Here is a 20573-nt window from a genome sequence, read left to right as displayed (position 1 = left end):
GAAAAACAATTGTAGACCTCCACAAGTCTGGTTCATCCTTGGGAGAAGGTACCACGTTCATCTGTACAAACAATAGTACGCAAGTATAAACACCATGGGACCACGCAGCCGTCATACCGCTCAGGAAGGAGACGTGTTTTGTCTCCTAGAGATGAACGTACTTTGGTGCGAAAAGTGCAAATCAATCCCAGAACAACAGCAAAGGACCTTGTGAAGATGCTGGAGGAAACAGGTACAAACGTATCTATATCCACAGTAAAACGAGTCCTATATCGACATAACCTGAAAGGCCGCTCAGCAAGGAAGAACCCACTGCTCCAAAACCGCCATAAAAAAGCCAGACTGAGACATGGGGACAAAGATCATACTTTCTGGAGAAATATCCTCTGGTCTGATGAAACAAAAATAGAACTGTTTGGCCATAATGACCATCGTTATGTTTGGAGGAAAAAAGGGGAGGCTTGCAAGCCAAAGGACACCATCCCAACCGTGAAGCACGGGGGTGGCAGCATCATAGTTGTGCTTTGCTGCAGGAGGGACTGGTGCACTTCACAAAATAGATGGCATCATGAGGCAGGAAAATTATGTGGATATGTTGAAGCAAAATCTCAAGACATCAGTCAGGAAGTTAAAGCTTGGTCGCAAATGGGTCTTCCAAATGGACAATGACCCCAAGCATACTTCCAAAGTTGTGGCAAAATGGCTTAAGGACAACAAAGTCAAGGTATTGGAGTGGTCATCACCAAGCCCTGACCTCAATTCTATAGAAAATTTGTGGGCAGAACTGAAAAAGCGGAGGTCTACCGTCAAGGGTCGATGTGCAGCAGGTGGGACGGAGTCAGGCGAAGGACACAGAGGATGAGTAATAACGGACTTTACTCAATACGATAACAAAATAAATTCCACGCAGGGAAAACAATCCAGCTCACAAAAATGTGGCAACAGCTTAACCCTCTGGGGAACCAGAGGGTTAAATAAGGAACATAATTATGGGAATGGAAACCAGGTGTGTACAATGAAGACAAAACAAATGATGGAAAATGAAAAGTGGATCGGTGGCGGCTAGAAAACCGGTGACGTCGGATGCCTCCCGAACAAGGAGAGGGACCAACTTCGGCGGAAGTCGTGACAGTACCCCCTCTTGACGCGCGGCTCCAGCAGCGCGCCGACACCAGCCTAGGGGCCAACCCAGAGGACGAGGCGCAGGACGATCCGGATGTAGACGTTGAAATTCCCGCAGTAACGACGGGTCCAGGATGTCCTCCACCGGCACCCAGCATCTCTCCTCTGGACTGTACCCCTCCCACTCCACGAGGTACTGAAGGCCCCTCGCCCGACGCCTTGAGTCCATGATGGCTCGAACAGTATACGCCGGGGCCCCCTCGATGTCCAGAGGGGGCGGAGGAACCTCCCGCACCTCAGACTCCTGGAGCGGACCAGCCACCACCGGCCTGAGGAGAGACACATGAAACGAGGAGTTAATACGGTAATCAGGGGGGAGCTGTTACGTATAAATAACCTCGTTCAGTCTCCTCAGGACTTTAAATGGCCCCACAAACCGCGGACCCAGCTTCCGGCAGGGCTGGCGAAGGGGCAGGTTTCGGGTCGAGAGCCAGACCCGGTCCTCACTGCGGTGGCGGTCGGCGCTCGCCTTCTGCCACCTAATGGCCCGTTGCAGGTGCACATGGGCAGCGTCCCATGTCTCCTCCGAGCACCGAAACCATTCATCCACAGCAGGTGCCTCGATCTGGCTCTGATGCCACGGTGCCAGGACCGGCTGTTAACTTCTTCGGGATAGGTGCAGCATTTCACTTTTGGATAAATAGCGTGCCCAATTTCAACTTCCTTCTACTCATCCCCAGAATATAAGATATGCATATTATTAGTAGATTTGGATAGAAAACACTCTGAAGTTTCTAATACGGTTTTAATCATGTCTATGAGTATAACATAACTTATGTAGCAGGCAAAACCCCGAGGAATAACCATTCAGATATAAAAAAAATTGAGGTCACTGTCTGTTCAATGAGTTTTCATTGGGATACTAGATTACTAATGGACTTGTTTGCAGTTCCTCCCGCTTCCACTGGATGTCACCAGTCTTTGGAAATTGGTTGAGGTTATTCCTTTGTGCAATGAAGAAGTACAGCCATCTTGAATCAGAGTAACGTTATGTCTACTGTTTGAGAGTTGCGCAAGACTAGAAAAGTAGCGTTAGTTTGTTGTCCTCCTGTATTGAAAACAGATAGACCCGTCTTCAATTTGATCGATTATTAATGATTAAAAATACCTAAAGTTGTATTACAAAAGTAGTTTGAAATGTTTTGGCAAAGTTTACCGTTAACTTTTGAGATATTTTGTAGTGACGTTGCGCAAATTGGAAGCTGTTTTTTTCTGGATCAAACGCGCCAAATAAATGGACATTTTGGATATATATGGACGGAATTAATCGAACAAAAGGACCATTTGTGATGTTTATGGGACATATTGGAGTGCCAACAAAAGAAGCTCGTCAAAGGTAAGGCATGATTTATATTTTATTTCTGCGTTTTGTGTTGCGCCTGCAGGGTTGAAATATGCTACACTCTATTTGTTTAGTGTTGTGCTATCATCAGATAATAGCATCTTATGCTTTCCACGTAAATCCTTTTTGAAATCAGACATGTTGGCTGGATTCACAACATGTGTAGCTTTAATTTGGTGTCTTTCATGTGTGATTTCATGAAATATTGATTTTTATAGTAATATATTTGAATTTGGCGTGCTACATTTTTTCTAGCATTTGGCCAAGTGGGACGCTACCGTCCCACATATCCCAGAGAAGTTAACCTAGTACACACTGAAACGGAGACAGGTTAGTGGAGGAGTGGCGGAGGGAGTTTTGGGAAATCTCTGCCCAAGGGATGAAAGCCGCCCACTCCCCCGGCCGGTCCTGGCAATAGGACCGTAGAAACCTACCCACATCCTGGTTAACTCTCTCCACCTGCTCGTTACTCTCGGGGTGAAAACCTGATGTGAGGCTGACCGAGACCCCCAGACATTCCATAAACGCCCTCCAGACCCTGGACGTGAACTTTGGACCCCGATCAGAAACGATATCCTCAGGCACCCCGTAGTGCCGGAAGACGTGGGTGAACAGGGCCTCCGCAGTCTGTAGAGCCGTAGGGAGACCGGGCAAAGGAAGGAGATGGCAGGACTTAGAAAACCGATCCACAACGACCAGGATCGTGGTGTTTCCTTGTGACGGAGGAAGATCCGTCAAGAAATCCACCGATAGGTGTGACCACGGCCGTTGTGGAACGGGTAGGGGTTGTAATTTCCCTCTGGGCTGGTGTCTAGGTGCCTTGCACCCCCCCCCCCCCCCCCCCCCGAGCAGGAGGAAACATAAATCCTCACGTCCTTAGCTAAGTACTTCCCACTAAGACAGCGCACCGTCCTACCGATGCCAGGGTGACCAGAGGAGGGGGACGTGTGGACCCAATAGAGCAAACGGTCGCGGACAGCAGACGGAACGTACAGCCACCCAGCTGGACACTGGGTGGGAGTGGGCTCTGTACGTAACGCCCGCTCGATGTCCACGTCCAGCTCCCATACCACCGGTGCCACCAGGCAAGAGGCTGGAAGTATGGGAGATGGGATCCATGGTCCGCTCCCCTGTGTCATACATCCGGGACAGTGTGTCTGCCTTCGTGTTCTGGGAACCTGGTCTGTAGGATAGGGTGAAAACAAAACGGGTGAAATACATGGCCCACCTTGCCTGGCGAGGGTTCAGTCTCCTCGCCACCCGGGAGTGCTCCAGATTGCGGTGGTCAGTCCAGATGAGGAAAGGGTGTTTAGCCCCCTCAAGCCAATGCCTCCACGCTTTCAGAGTCTTTACGACAGCCAGTAGCTCCCGGTCCCCCACATCATAGTTACGCTCCGCCGAGCTGAGCCTCTTCGAAAAGAAAGCACAGGTGCGGAGTTTGGGTGGCGTACCCGAGCGCTGAGACAGCACAGCACCTATCCCAGCCTCGGACGCGTCCACCTCCACTATAAATGCCAAGGAGGGATCGGGATGAGCCAGCACGGGAGCCTGGGTAAACAGAGCCTTCAGGTGACCAAAAGCCCTGTCTGCCCCAGCCGAACACTGCAGTCGCACCGGTCCCCCCTTCAGCAGTGAGGTAATGGGAGCCGCTACCTGACCAAAGCCCCGGATAAACCTCCGGTAGTAGTTGGCAAACCCTAAGAACCGCTGCACCTTCTTTACCGTGGTTGGAGTCGGTCAATTACTCATGGCTGAAATGCGGTCACTTTCCATCTCCACCCCTGACGTGGAAAGGCGGTACCCTAGGAAGGAGACGGACTGTTGAAAGAACAGACATTTCTCAGCCTTCACGTACAGGTCATGCTCCAACAGTCGACCAAGCACCTTGCGCACCAGGGACACATGCTCAGCGTGTGTAGCGGAGTATATCAGAATGTTGTTGATATACACCACTACACCCTGCCCGTGCAGGTCCCGGAAAATCTCGTCTACAAAGGATTGGAAGACTGATGGAGCATTCATCAACCCGTACGGCATGACGAGGTACTCATAGTGCCCAGAGGTGGTACTAAATGCCGTCTTCCACTCATGCCCCTCCCGGATACGCACCAGATTGTAAGCTCTCCTGAGATCCAATTTTGTGAAGAAGCGCGCCCCGTGCATTGACTCAATCGCACTGGCTATGAGAGGCAGCGGGTAACTGTACCTCACAGTGATCTGATTGATACCTCGATAGTCAATAGACGGGCTTCTTATTCACGGAAAATAAACTTGAGGAGGCAGGTGAAGTGGAAGGCCGACTGTATCCCTGCCCCAGAGATTCGGGGACATATGTTTCCATAGCCACTGTCTCCTCCTGTGACAGACGATACATGTGACTCCTGGGAAGTGCTGCGTCTACCAGGAGATTTATTGCACAATCCCCCCGTCGATGGGGTGGTAGTTGAGTTGCCTTCTTCTTACAGAAGGCGAGAGCCAAATCGGCATATTCAGAGGGGATGTGCACGGTAGAGACCTGGTCTGGACTCTCCACCGTAGTAGCACCGATGGAAACACCTACACACCTCCCTAAGCACTTACGTGACCATCCCTTGAGAGCCCTCTGTTGCCACGAAATTGTGGGGTCATGATAGGCCAACGAGGGAAGGCCCAACACCACGGGAAACGCAGGAGAATCAATCAGGAAAAGACTAATTCTCTCCTCATGACCCTCCTGCGTTATCATACATAGTGGAGCAGTGGCCTCCCTAATTAGCCCCGGCCCTAAAGGACAACTATTTAAGGCATGTACAGGGAAGGGCACATCAACAGGAACAATAGGGATCCCTAATCTAAGTGCAAATGAACGGTCAATAAAGTTCCCAGGTGCGCCTGAATCTACTAGCGCCTTATGCTGGGACTGCGGGGAAAACGCTGGAAATTCTATACACACACACATGTGCTCAACAGGGAGCTCTGGGTGAGTCGGGTGCCTACTCACCTGGGACGATCCACCAGTGCCCTGCCTGCTGCCTCAACTTCCTGGGGAACCTCCCCAGCACCGACCAGCAGTGTGGCCTCTGCGGCCACATGTGGTGCAGGAGATGGCCCCCCCTCCGGTCACCCTCAGAGCAGCACCTCCGAGCTCCATAGGTGTAGGATCAGAGGTGCTGGGGGATGGAATGGACGGGACCTGATCCGGACGTCCGCGGGTGGCCAACAGGTTATCCTGCCTGATGGATAAATCCACCAGCTGGTCGAGGGTAAGGGTGGTGTCCCTGCATGCCAGCTCCCGACGACCGCCGAACGCCGCCCGAACAAGGAGAGGGACCAACTTCGGCGGAGGTCGTGACACCTACAAAGGAGGAATGGGCGAAAAGCTTGTGGAAGGCTACCCGAAACATTTGACCCAAGTTAAACAATTTCAAGGCAATGCTACCAAATACTATTTGAGTCTATGTAAACTTCTGACCCACTGGGAATGTGATGAAAGAAATATAAGCTGAAATAAATCATTCTCTCTACTATTATTCTGACATTTCACATTCTTAAAATAAAGTGGGGATGCTAACTGACCTAAGACAGGAAATTTTTACTAGGATTAAATGTCAGGAATTATGAAAAACTGAGTTTAAATGTATTTGGCTAAGGTGTATGTAAACGTCCGACTTCAACTGTACCAATAGTAAGAAGGTGCTAGAAGTGTCTTATATGGTGAGCTACCGAGTGGCTGGCTAGGACAGGCAAGCCCCATACTATTGTGGAAGACTTCATTCTTCCTGCTGCCGCGGATATGGCTGGGACAATGCTTGGGGAAAAGGCCAAAAAACAACCCACTTGGGTACACTGCAGCATCCGAGAGGCACTTGCTGCCAAAGGAATGCCTGACAGCTTGAAAGACGTTTTGGACACTACAGTGAAAATGGTTAACTTTGTTAAAGCAAGGCCCTTGAACTCTCGTTTATTTTCTGCACTATACAATGATATGGGCAGCGACCATGTAACGCTTTTACAACATACAGAAGTGCGCTGGTTATCAAGGGGCAAAGTATTGACACGTTTTTTTTAAATTGAGAGACGAGCCTACCGTTTTCTTTACTGACCATAATTTTCAGTTGTCTGACCGCTTGCACGATGACGAGTTTCTAACACGACTAGCCTATCTGGGTGATGTTTTTTCTCTCCTGAATGATCTGAATCTAAGATTACATGGACTCTCCGCAACTATATTCAATGTGCGGGACAAAATTGAGGCTATGATTAAGAAGTGGAGCTCTTTTCTGTCTGCATTAATAAGGACAACACACAGGTCTTTCCATCATTGTTAGATTTTTTTTTGTGTGCAAATGAACTCCAGCTTACGGACAATGTCAAATAAGATGTAGTGAAGAACCTGAGTGAGCTGGGTACGGAATTACGCAGGTACTTTCCCGAAATGGACAACACAAACAACTGGATTCGTTATCCCTTTCATGCCCTGCCTCCAGTACACTTACTGAGAGAGCCTCTTCAAAAATGTAATAAGCTCTTCTGTGAAAATTGAATTTAAATCAGAAGCCACTAACAGATTTCTGGATAGAGCTGCGCTCAGAGTTCCTTGCCTTGGCAAATCGCGCTGTTAAGGCACTGATTCCCTTTGCAACCACGTACCTATGTGAGAGTGGATTCTTGGCCCTCACTAGCATGAAAAATAAATACAGACACAGACTGCGCGTGGAAAATTATTGAAGACAGACTCTCTCCAATACAATGTGCATCCTTTCAAGCATACCCTTCTCATTAACCTGTGGTGAAATTTTCACAATTTTTAATGAACAAATATGGTTTTGTATGTAAGATGGCTAAATAAAGAGCAAAATTATTGATTATTATTATGTTATTATTTGTGCCTTTGTCACTTCCCACGAGCCGGGTTGTGACAAAACTCACACTCATTCTTATGTTTAATAACTGTATCGTATAGTGTGTGGCAGGCTTATAATTTTTTGATTTAATTAGACAAGTCAGTTAAGAACACATTCTTATTTACAATGAGGACCTAGGAAATTTGGGTTAACTGCCTTGTTCAGGGGCAGAACGACAGATTTTTACCTTGTCAGCTCAGGGATTTGATCTAGCAACCTTGCAGTTACTGGTCCAACACTCTAACCACTAGGCTACCTGCCACCCTTAATGATGGCAACAACAACAAAAAATTTGAGAGTGCACTGACCCTGGTGCAAGAGTGGGTACGCAGCTGGCGGTTGAATGTTTGAAGGGGTACTATAAAAAGTTTGGGAACCACTGCCCTAGACAACCAGGTGAGGGGAGTGCCTTACTAATTAATTACCTTAATTCATCAATTAAGTACAACGGAAGAGCGAAAACTGCAGACACTCGACCCTCCGTGGAATGAGTTTGACAGGATCAGCCATAGTAGTAACAGCGCCCCTGGAGCAAATTAGGATTAAGTGCCTTGCTCAAGGGCACCTCAACAGATGTTTCACCTTGTCGGCTCGGGTATTCGAACCAGCGACCTTTCGGTTACTAGCCCAACACTCAATTAATTATATAAGGTTAGAGTGTTGGGCCAGTAATAGTCATTCCAAAGCTATGTTCTAAATTGCTTAAAGCTGTTCCATGGGATCGAAAATGAAGACACAACACTTGTTGATATTATTGCTTTAGATAAGTAAACTCAATTGTCAGTTTAGTTCTTAATTTCTTTGAAAAACATAATTGTATTCACTGCAATTAGCCAAACACAAGGGATCTTTTGGACACTCACAGTGATAGAAAAGCTCTGTCTGATTGAAGGAGACGTTCTCCCAGTAAAAACTGGGACGTTCTCCCAGTAAAAACACTTCTGCATGCTGCTGTACAGAAACACCAAAATGGCTAGAAATTCAAACTAATGAGCAATTAGCCGACCAATTAACTTATGTTAACATCTTTTTTAGACCGCATCATAGACCGCATCAGATAGATGGCCTTCACTTGCTCTGATGCTTTCTCCGGATGCTTTCTCCGGTGAGATTTATTTATTTTATTTTATTTTTATTTCACCTTTATTTAACCAGGTAAGCTAGTTGAGAACAAGTTCTCATTTACAACTGCGACCTGGCCAAGATAAAGCAAAGCAGTGCGACACAAACAACAACACAGAGTTACACATGGAATAAACAAGCGTACAGTCAATAACACAATAGAAAAAATAAAGTCTATATACAGTGTGTGCAAATGGCGTGAGGAGATAGGCAATAAATAGGCCATAGTAGCAAAGTAATTACAATTTAGCAGATTAACACTGGAGTGATAAATGAGCAGATGATGATGTGCAAGTAGAGATACTGGTGTGCAAAAGAGCAGAAAAGTTAATAAAAACAATATGGGGATGAGGTAGGTAGATTGGGTGGGCTATTTACAGATGGACTATGTACAGCTGCAGCGACCGGTTAGCTGCTCAGATAACTGATGTTTAAAGTTAGTGAGGGAAATATAAGTCTCCAGCTTCAGCGATTTTTGCAATTCGTTCCAGTCACTGGCAGCAGAGAACTTGAAGGAAAGGCGGCCAAAGGAGGTGTCGGCTTTGGGGATGAACAGGGAGATATACCTGCTGGAGCGCGTGCTACGGGTGGGTGTTGTTATCGTGACCAGTGAGCTGAGATAAGGCGGAGCTTTACCTAACATAGACTTATAGACGACCTGGAGCCAGTGGGTCTGGCGACGAATATGTAGCGAGGGCCAGCCGACTAGAGCATACAGGTCGCAGTGGTGGGTGGTACATTCAGCCTCTTCAAATTGAGGGACAATTATAAAAACACAGAGCGATGAAGGATAAATTATTATTCATATTTATTTTTTTGTACATTTTTTGGGGAAGCCTGGCTTCTCTTGGTATCAATAAATACACGCCACTGCTGGCATTATACCTAAAGCGGATATTGCCATTGGCTGCACGGAGTCGCATACACAAAAATCCCATGCAGCCTTGTTTTCAAGTTCGAACACTGGAATATGAAATGTAATCTGAAACTCGATTACGTTGATAGAAATCCTCATTATTTTGTTGAAAGATTTTCAACTTGAGTGTCATTATTTCTATATAGCCTACACTTTGTTGTTCTGATGCTCACCAGAACAAGAATAGACTGACGAGTTTCAGAAGAAAGTCTTTGTTTCTGGCCATTTTGAGCCTGTAATCGAACTCACAAATGCTGATGCTCCAGATACTCAACTAGTCTAAAGAAGGCCAGTTTTATTGCTTCTTTAATCAGAACAACAGTTTTCAGCTGTGCTATCATAATTGCAAAAGGGTTTTCTAATGATCAATTAGCATTTTAAAATGATAAACTTGGATTAGCTAACACAACGTGCCGTTGGAAGACAGGACTGATGGTTGCTGATAATGGGCCTGTGTACACCTATGTAGATATTCTATTAAAAATCAGCTGTTTCCAGCTACAATAGTCATTTACTGAGTGGGACCGTTGTGGCTTCGTGACAATGACCACAAGAGCAGCTGCTCACCGATTTGACAGCTCCAAAGCTGTTACACCTCCGACACTGCCAAAACATCAGCTATGCGGGTGTCAGCTATCGCTGGTTAGCGCTTGATCTGATTGAATCTAGGCCCTAGTCATCCAATAATGATCAGTGAGATCTCTCTCTGACACAATCACTGAACCCAAAGCAAACAGGGATACTCTAGTTTGTAACAACCAATCACACAATAATGAAACCGGCTTCATGGTCTTTATACAAAGTTGTGTCTTTGAGTAATGTAAAGACATTCATTCTGCACGACAACCTCATTTTTGTATCATCATTACCCTTTTGTTCTGTTAAGGCATTTGTTCACTGGCCTATGTAAATATTTGTCATCTCTTTGAGCTAACAACCATGAACACAGACAGCAATGAATGTGAGGAGGCAACAGATGCATCAGACAGAATAAAGTGCAGTGCTATCTGCAATATTAATGGAGTCATTATGGAAATGAGGTTATTGCTTTCATCAGTTACAAAACCACACACAGATGCAGATGAATTGATCTTCCTCATCATTTAGCCTGGCCTATTCTGTTTGTTCACAAATATCTCCCTAAATTAGTGTTGACTGAATTGTAAATCTTTAACTCCAGATCACTTATCAATGAATAACATTGTGGTGTTCCCATTCACATCGAATGATCAGCAGCGACCTTTCACTGTGTATTTCTAACTGTCCCAGTCACGTCAGTTCCAAACAATCATATCACTGGAAATGTATGTGAGGATTACGGAATAGTAAAAAAAAATTAAGTTGTCAAATTTTCGTGATAGAGGGCCTCCCGGGTGGCACAGTGGTCTAGGGCACTGCATCGCAGCGCTAGCTGCGCCACCAGAAACTCTGGGTTCGCGCCCATGCTCTGCTGCAGCCGGCCGTGACCGGGAGGTCCGTGGGGCGACGCACATTTGGCCTAGCGTTGTCCGGGTTAGGGAGGGTTTGGCCGGTAGGGATATCCTTGTCTCATTGCGCACCAGTGACTCCTGTGGCGGACCGGGCGCAGTGCGCGCTAACCAAGTGTTTCCTTCGACACATTGGTGCGGCTGGCTTCCGGGTTGGAGGCGCGCTGTGTTAAAACCTCTACTTAATAGCCATACCGCATCCGGGAGCACTTTCCTAAACAACCGCTGAATTGCAGGTGCGCCAAATTCAAAAACATCCTATAAATATTTATAATCATGCAATCACAAGTGAAACATAGCAAAACACAGCTTAGCTTGTTGTTAATCCACCTATCGTGTCAGATTTTGAAAATATATTTTACAGCGAAAGAAATCCAAGCTTTTGTGAGTGTAGCTTTTAATGCTAAATCAGCTAACCCCAAATCAGCATGTCACCAAAGACTCACGAAAGAGTGAAAAGCAATAAAATGTATGGCTTACCTTAGATAATCTTCAGACGTGTCCACTCACGAGACTCCCAGTTACACAACAAATCTTCTTTTTGTTTGATAAATATTACTTTTATCACAAAAAAACGCCATTTGGGTTGTGCGTCATGAAGAAAAAAAAGTGTGTCTCATTCAGGTCCTGAACGGAAGAGAGAAAATTCCAAATGTATCAGACTAAAAAAATATTCCAAAAAATATTTATAATCATGCAATCACAAGTGAAATATACCAAAAACACAGCTTAGCTTGTTGTTAATCCACCTATCGTGTCAGATTTTGAAAATATATTTTACAGCGAAAGAAATCCAAGCTTTTGTGAGTGTAGCATTCTATGCTACATTAGCGTAGCCTTATATTAGCTTGCTTGTCTTGGCCACGAAAGTTATAAAAGCAATCAAATTAATCGCTTACCTTTGATAATCTTCGGGTGGTTCCACTCACGAAACTCCCAGTTACACAACAAATGTTCTTCATGTTCGATAAATATTACTTTTATATCCAAATACCTCCCGTTCGTTTGGTTCCTTATGCACCAAAATCCACCGTAAAGAGCATTCGCCAAAACGCATACGAAAATGCCAAATAATATCCATAAATTCCACAGAAACATGTCAAACGTTTTTTATCATGAATCCTAAGGTTATTTTTCAAATATCTATTCGATAATACACTGCTCAAAAAAATAAAGGGAACACTTAAACAACACAATGTAACTCCAAGTCAATCACACTTCTGTGAAATCAAACTGTCCACTTAGGAAGCAACACTGATTGACAATAAATTTCACATGCTGTTGTGCAAATGGAATAGACAACAGGTGGAAATTATAGGCAATTAGCAAGACACCTCCAATAAAGGAGTGGTTCTGCAGGTGGTGACCACAGACCACTTCTCAGTTCCTATGCTTCCTGGCTGATGTTTTGGTCACTTTTGAATGCTGGCGGTGCTTTCACTCTAGTGGTAGCATGAGACGGAGTCTACAACCCACACAAGTGGCTCAGGTAGTGCAGCTCATCCAGGATGGCACATCAATGCGAGCTGTGGCAAGAAGGTTTGCTGTGTCTGTCAGCATAGTGTCCAGAGCATGGAGGTGCTACCAGGAGACAGGCCAGTACATCAGGAGACGTGGAGGAGGCCGTAGGAGGGCAACAACCCAGCAGCAGGACCGCTACCTCCGCCTTTGTGCAAGGAGGAGCAGGAGGAGCACTGCCAGAGCCCTGCAAAATGACCTCCAGCAGGCCACAAATGTGCATGTGTCTGCTCAAACGGTCAGAAACAGACTCCATGAGGGTGGTATGAGGGCCCGACGTCGACAGGTGGGGGTTGTGCTTACAGCCCAACACCGTGCAGGACGTTTGGCATTTGCCAGAGAACACCAAGATTGGCAAATTCGCCACTGGCGCCCTGTGCTCTTCACAGATGAAAGCAGGTTCACACTGAGCACATGTGACAGACGTGACAGAGTCTGGAGATGCCGTGGAGAACGTTCTGCTGCCTGCAACATCCTCCAGCATGACCGGTTTGGCGTTGGGTCAGTCATGGTGTGGGGTGGCATTTCTTTGGGGGGCCGCACAGCCCTCCATGTGCTCGCCAGAGGTAGCCTGACTGCCGTTAGGTACCGAGATGAGATCCTCAGACCCCTTTTGAGACCATATGCTGGTGCGGTTGGCCCTGGGTTCCTCCTAATGCAAGACAATGCTAGACCTCATGTTGCTGGAGTGTGTCAGCAGTTCCTGCAAGAGGAAGGCATTGATGCTATGGACTGGCCCGCCCGTTCCCCAGACCTGAATCCAATTGAGCACATCTGGGACATCATGTCTCCCTCCATCCACCAACGCCACGTTGCACCACAGACTGTCCAGGAGTTGGCGGATGCTTTAGTCCAGGTCTGGGAGGAGATCCCTCAGATCCCCCGCCACCTCATCAGGAGCATGCCCAGGCGTTGTAGGGAGGTCATACAGGCACGTGGAGGCCACACACACTACTGAGCCTCATTTTGACTTGTTTTAAGGACATTACATCAAAGTTGGATCAGCCTGTAGTGTGTTTTTCCACTTTAATTTTGAGTGTGACTCCAAATCCAGACCTCCATGAGTTGATAAATTTGATTTCCATTGATAATTTTTGTGTGATTTTGTTGTCAGCACATTCAACTATGTAAAGAAAAAAGTACAGTATTTAATAAGAATATTTCATTCATTCAGATCTAGGATGTGTTATTTTAGTGTTCCCTTTATTTTTTTGAGCAGTGTATATCAACCGAGAGTGTTGCTTATTCATTACGAACGGGAGGAACAATGGCTGCCTTTCTCCTTGCGCACAAGTCTCTCTGGGAGCCCCCACCTATCCACTTACGCAATGTGCCCCTTCACGCTCATTTTTCAAGATAAAAGCCTGAAACTTTGTCTAATGACTGTTGACACCCTAGGGAAGCCATAGAAAAAGAGACCTGGTTGATACCCCTTTAAATGCTCGTTAGACAGGCCTCAGAACTGTGAGGTTGCAACAAAAATACACTTCCGGTTTAGATTTTCCTCCGGTTTTTGCTTGCAATAATAGTTCTGTTTCACTCACAGACAATATTAAGACAGTTTTGGAAACTTTAGAGTGTTTTCTATCCTAATCTGATAATTATATGCATATTCTAGTTTCGGGGGCTGAGAAATAGGCAGTTTCAAAAGGGTACGCCATTTAGCCAAAAAACGAAAATGGAACAGAAGCATTAACAGAAGCAGTGCGGCTTGGTTGGGTTGTGTTTCGGAGGACACATGGCTTTCGACCTTCGTCTCTCCCGAGCGTCTCTCCCATAGCGATGAGACAAGATAGTAATTACTAGCAATTGGATACCACGAAAATTGGGGAGAAAAGGGGGTAAAATTAAAATAAAATAAAAAAATAAAAAAAAAAAAATTGGTGATAAAAGTTTATTATTGCGCACACAACTCAAACAATCAAAGAACAGTAGTTTCTATCATGCAGTCATTATAACCAACTGAAGCCTAATCTTGTACCAGGAACAATACACACTTTGGGTTCAGCATCTGAAAGCACTAGTGATGTCTGGTGGTCACTGCACAGTGGAGTTATATCTACGGTCAAGGATTCACACATACTTTATTTCAATCATTATGTTATGGTTGAGAACTTCAGGGGAAAACCAACAGGAATAGGAGGGGATCCCATTGGAAACTAGATTAAAGCACCACTGTTTATGTAGCGTTACTGTGATGCTCTGTAAGGCTGCATTTAGACAGGCAGCCTAATTCTGATATTTGTATCACTAATTGGTCTTTTGGTCAAAAAATGTTGGCCTGCCCATCTAAACGCAGCCTTAGATTCATGTAGAATAATTCACTTCAACCTCCCATCTCCGTGTCCATGGTACAGCAATATTGGTACAGGACATTTCAGAATGCACCATAGGTTCAATTGACATAATACAGACATAACTGATCTTTAGACCAATGATGCCCCCTAGTGTTCGACAATATGAAGAAGCACAAGTTAATTTAAGATTTAAAGACTGCTGCCACTAGAGGTCCCTGTAATCACCTCATGAATGTACACCTGCTGGAGCAGAAACTATGGCCATGCTGTAGTTTTAAGAAAAGGATCTTAACAGCATACTTAGCATGTTTAGTGGCAGTTGTTTTTTGTTAAAATATAGTTGGTGTAGTTACTCAGAGATGTATACGAGAGAGTCAATACTAAAGTGATCACAGTCAATACTACTCACAAGAGGTCTTCTCAGGTCCAGAAAGTTGGACCCAGACCCAAATAAACCCAAGGACAGACCTGATTCGGAATGGACCGGATGACAACCAGACCTACCCTAATGGGTCCGGGTTTAGACCAGACCCGATTGGACCCGAGTGACAAAAACAATATGCAAGTTGCTCTTTTGGTTAACAAATAGGTATTTATATGTTGGCATGGCTTCTATAAGTCTTCTATAAGTCCATAAATGCACAATATTAGCATAAAATAAATATGCTATAGACCAGAGGTATTCAACTCTTACCCTACGAGGTCCGGATCCTGCTGGTTTCAGTTCTACCTGATAATTAATTGCACCCACCTGGTGTCCCAGGTCTAAATCCGTCCCTGATTAGAGGGGAGCAATGAAAAAAACACAGTGGAACTGGCTTCGAGGTCCAGAGTTGTTTGAGGTCTATAGGTTATGTAGAACCTTGGTCGTGTCCACTTGGTTCCATTCGGGTCTATCAGCTGTAGTTACATAGACCCGTGACCGAATGACAATCAAACAGGACCCAACCCAGACCCGAGGGAAAAGTTTGAATTTTGGATCTGGACCCTCTTGGGTCCTGGGTTTTTGGGTTTGGGTGGACCCGTGAAGACCTCTACTTCTCACATCCCTTCTTCCTCCCACTGACTGTTCCTCTTCAGCCACCGTTTTACACTGCAGAGCACTGGGGGTAGACACATTACCAAGGGAACCAGCCTCAACAGCAGAGAGTGCACTGCCTAGAAGAAATCAACTGATTATTACAGACTAGAAATAAGCTGCAGGTCAAAGGTGACATCATGAAGGAATGTCTGAGATGAAAAATATGAATTGGTTTGAATAGCCCCACCTGTGGCTCTCTCTTCCTCATCAGTGTTACCCATCCTCATTAGGTAGTCTGTAGTGATGAAATGTAGAGATGGTAACAAGTCTATTCATACAACACTTTTAGATTTTTGATGATTTATGTGTAATGTTGTGTAAGCTATTGCGCAATAAGCAAATTAATGCAGGTCTGGGGAACATATCTTTTCCTCTTGTATGCAGTAAAGTACTTCCATCATAATGTCCATATTTTCAACTTTCATTCATTTGTCAAGAAAGCATATACTACAAATAGTGGAGATTCTTTCAAGAAAATAAACAGTTTGACCATGTATTACATTTTTATTTCACAATTTTATACAATCTTTACCTGTATAAATCATCTCTTTATCTATAGAAAAAAATGCAATTGCTAAATACAATGCAGAACAGGATACCTGTAAAAGCTACATTTTGACTGTAAAAATAAACAGAGAAGCGCAACCTGAAACCTGTAAATGCTACCTTCTTTACAGGAAAATCAAACACAATTTGTTCTACCTTCAGACAATCAGTAACATCTCTGTCTGCACTGTATTCCTCTCAGAGCTTCACATCAAAAGACAAGAACAAAGGCAACTTCAGTCCAGAGTCAGTCCCAACAATCCAGGTAGCTACACTGACTTCCTCCGTGTGTGAGGGCTGCTCATCCCCAGGAAAAGGGCACCGCTGCTGGGGGAGGACTGGGCTGAGGTGCCCCTGGAGCTGCAAGAGGCTTCATCCACCTTGTAGGAGATGGAGTTGTAGAAGAGAGGGTTGCTGTGACAGCCTGAGTGCTCACAGCGGGATGGAGAGGGGCTGTCACAGGCACACAGCCTGAAGCACATACAGAAGCAGAGGGCGCTGATGCAAGACTCAGGGTGCTTAGCAGATTCCCTGACCCCAGGGGTCCCCCTGAGCTCCTCAGATGGAGAGGGGATGAGGTTGGTACGACTGGTGCCTCCATCCATGGAAAGGGAGAAGTTGCAGCGGCTACTATGCCCATCCTCAGCTTCTTTCTGCTCCATCCCATCAACTCTGTCCCGTGCTGATGCTTCCACATCTGCCTCCTCCACCGCCTTCCCACCCCATGGCCTCTTAGGCACTGCTGCCTGCTCCTCTCCCTCCACCTCCAGGCTCCTGGTTCCCTCCTGTGTGCTGTAGGTGAGGAAGCGCAGCACCACCAGGTTCAGGAAAGCCCCGATCACGGCCAGCCCCACCAGGATGTACATGAAGCTGAAGGCCACATAGGGAATCCTTCTCTGGAGGGCCTCCTTCTTCTGCAGGGCCACAAAGTCCCCGAAGCCGATGGTGGTGAGCGTGATGAAGCAGTAGTAGTAGGCATGGAAGAAGGTCCAGCCCTCAAAGTGAGAGAAGGCTGCTGCCCCGACACAGAGGGTGCTCATGCAGGACAGGAGGCCTACCAGCACCATGTTCCCCATGGACACGTCAGTGCACCGTAATCCCATGCAGCACTTGAGCCTGCAGAGGAGGTAGCGGACTAACGTGTTGATCCTCTCCCCCATGCTCTGGAACATGACCAGTGTCAGTGGGATGCCCAGAACAGCATAGAACATGCAGAATGTCCTGCCAGAATCTGTGCCTGGAGCAGCATGTCCATAACCTGCAGAATATCATAGTTATGGACACATGTCAATTACGAAAACATATTGCTGTCAGAGTGCAGTATGACTGCAGTTATTCTGCAATTACTGTGTCCAACCACCACAGTCGACTGTAGTTACTGCACTTTTATTACAGTTTCCAAACTGCAAACTTTTTTTGTAAGGGGTGTGTACATGGACACACAGACAAACACAATACTCTTTAAAACATTTGTTATAGATATATAGATATACAGTACCAGTCAAAAGTTTGGTCACACCTACTCATTCAAGAGTTTTTCTTTATTTTTACTATTTTCTACATTGTAGAATAACCGTGATGATGTCAAAACTATGACATATGGAATCATGTAGTAACCAAAAAAGTGTTAAACAAATCAAAATATATTTTAGATTTTAGATTATTTTAAGTAGCCACCCTTTGCCTTGATGACAGCTTTACACACTCTTGGCAGTCTCTCAACCAGCTTCACCTGGAATGCTTTTCCAACAGTCTTGAAGGAGTTCCCACATATGCTGAGCACTTGTTGGCTGCTTTTCCTTCACTCTGCGGTCCAAGTCATCCCAAACCATCTCAATTTGGTTGAGGTCGGGGGATTGTGGAGGCCAGGTCATCTGGTGCAGCACTCCATCTTGGTCAAATTGCCCTTTTTTATTTTACTAATTCAACCTTTATTTAACTAGGCAAGTCAGTTAAGAACAAATTCTTATTTACAATGACGGCCTAGCAACAGTGGGTTAACTGCTTTGTTCAGGGCAGATTTTTACCTTGTCAGCTCGGGGATTCGATCTAGCAACCTTTTGGTTACTGGCCCAATGCTCTAACCGCTAGGCTACCTGCCGCCAAATATCCCATACACAGCCTAGAGGTGTCATTGTCCTGTTGAAAAACAATAGTCTCACTAAGTGCAAACCAGACGGGATGGCGTATTGCTGCAGAATGCTGTGGTAGCCATGCTGGTTAAGTGTGCCTTGAATTCTAAATAAATCACAGACTGTGTCACCAGCAAAGAAACCACACACCATCACACCTCTTCCTCCATGCTTCACAGTGGGAACCACACATGCGGAGATCATCCATTCCCCTACTCTGCATCTCACAAAGACACGGCAGTTGGAATCAAAAATCAAATTTGGACTCATCAGACCAAAGGAAAGATTTCCACCAGTCTAATGTCCATTGCTCGTGTTTCTTGGCCCAAGCACGTCTCTTCTTCATATTGGTGTCCTTTAGTAGTTGTTTCTTTGCAGCAATTCGACCATGAAGGCCTGATTCATGCAGTCCCCTCTGAACAGTTGATGTTGAGATGTGTCTGTTACTTGAACTCTGTGAAGCATTTGTTTGGGCTGCAGTCTGAGGTGCAGTTAACTCTAATGAACGTATCCTCTGCAGCAGAGGTAACTCTGGGTCTTCCTTTCTTGTCGCGGTCCTCATGAGAGCCAGTTTCATCATAGCGCTTGATGGTTTTTGTGACTGCACTTGAAGAAACTTTCAAAGTTCTTGACATTTTCCGCATTGACTGACCTTCATGTCTTAAAGTTATGATGGAATGTCGTTTCTCTTTGCTTATTTGAGCTGTTCTTGCCATAATATGGACTTGGTCTTTTACCAAATAGGGCTATCTTCTGTATACCAACCCACAACTGGTTGGCTCAAACACATTAAGAAGGAAAGAAATTCCACAAATTAACTTTTAACAAGGCACACCTGTTAATTGAAGTGCATTCCAGGTGACTACCTCATGAAGCTGGTTGAGAGAATGCCAAGAGTGAGCAAAGCTGTCATCAAGGCAAAGGGTGGCTACTTTGAAGAATCTGAAATCTCAAATATATTTTGAATTGTTTAACACTTTTTTTTATTACAACATGATTCCATATGTGTTATTTCATAGTTGTGATGTCTTCACTATTATTCTACAGAGTAGAAAATAGTAAAATAAAGAAAAACCCTGAAATGATTAGGTGTGTCGAAACTTTTGACTGATGCTGTATATATAGGGGCCTATATTATTTTAGTCTCTAGAACAGTAGTATCTTTAATGCAACCCTTTATAACTTCCAGTTTTGCAAATAATTCAAACAGTTTTGCAAATAATTCAAATAGTTCAGCACCAGTCACTCAGCACCCGTAAGGGTAAGCTCTAGGCTAGAGTAATTTTTTTTTTTTTTTTTTTTTACATGTAAAAACAGATTTGTTCTGGTTAGTCATACCAGTATGCATGGTTTAACTTACAGAGCAAAGAAACCCATAAAACATCGAGAAATATCAGATTAATTTACCAATCGTTGTGATAACAGTGATGGCAAAGTAAAAGGATCCCGCAAATTTCCACTGTCTCCCGGCGCGATGTGGCTCCGACTGTAGAACCACTCTCTCGATCTCCCGGTAGTCGTCCTGAGTGAATCCGTACTTCTTCTTCAGCTCGTTGCGCTTTTGTTCCAGGACTTTTTTCTTCGAGCTCTCGGTCTCGGACTCGAGGGCGTCGAACACCGCGGCTCCCACAAGCAGGTAGGATATCATACACAGGATGAGAGAAAGGGTCCGAATGTTCTGCACCTTCATCCTCACTCCGAGCGAACTCGAGTGGGCACTGAGAGGAGAGTGGGTGTGTTCACGAAGAGAGACCGGTGGACACGCCAATTCTGTTAGAACCAAGCGCGCATGAACTCATTCATCCATTCACATAGAAGTTAAGAGTGGTTCTTTTTTTTACACAGGCACTGCAAACACTTTCCATAGGCTTTGGAGTTTGTGTTCTCATTTAGGCTCTACGAGTTCCGGTGTGTATAGTCTATTCTGAATGGCCCAAATTAAGACTGACAGGTGTTCATCCGAGTCCAAGAAGGAGACACGTAGGTTAGGCTACTGGGGTGTTTTTATTTATCTATAGCGTAGAATGCAAGATCCAGATTGTTCTTACGAGGCTACCAAAGAGCATC

The 20573-nt window shown here is 45.3% G+C and overlaps 1 protein-coding gene across 1 annotated transcript; it reads right to left on the bottom strand.

Annotated features, from left to right (window-relative positions):
- Positions 1 to 16315: 16315 nt before the first annotated feature.
- LOC139535599 (potassium channel subfamily K member 15-like) lies at positions 16316 to 20369 on the bottom strand. Its single transcript, XM_071335180.1, has 2 exons — positions 19914 to 20369; positions 16316 to 17632 (listed from the first exon to the last, which is right to left on the bottom strand). The coding sequence occupies exons 1-2, from the start codon at positions 20194 to 20196 to the stop codon at positions 16644 to 16646; spliced, it is 1272 nt and encodes a 423-aa protein (XP_071191281.1). The 5' UTR covers positions 20197 to 20369; the 3' UTR covers positions 16316 to 16643.
- Between the last annotated feature and the right edge of the window lie 204 nt (positions 20370 to 20573).

The sequence above is a fragment of the Salvelinus alpinus genome, chromosome 12 (genome assembly GCF_045679555.1).
Source record: "Salvelinus alpinus chromosome 12, SLU_Salpinus.1, whole genome shotgun sequence".
Taxonomy (NCBI): Eukaryota; Metazoa; Chordata; class Actinopteri; order Salmoniformes; family Salmonidae; genus Salvelinus; species Salvelinus alpinus.
This window is presented reverse-complemented; position numbering and strand designations above follow the sequence as displayed.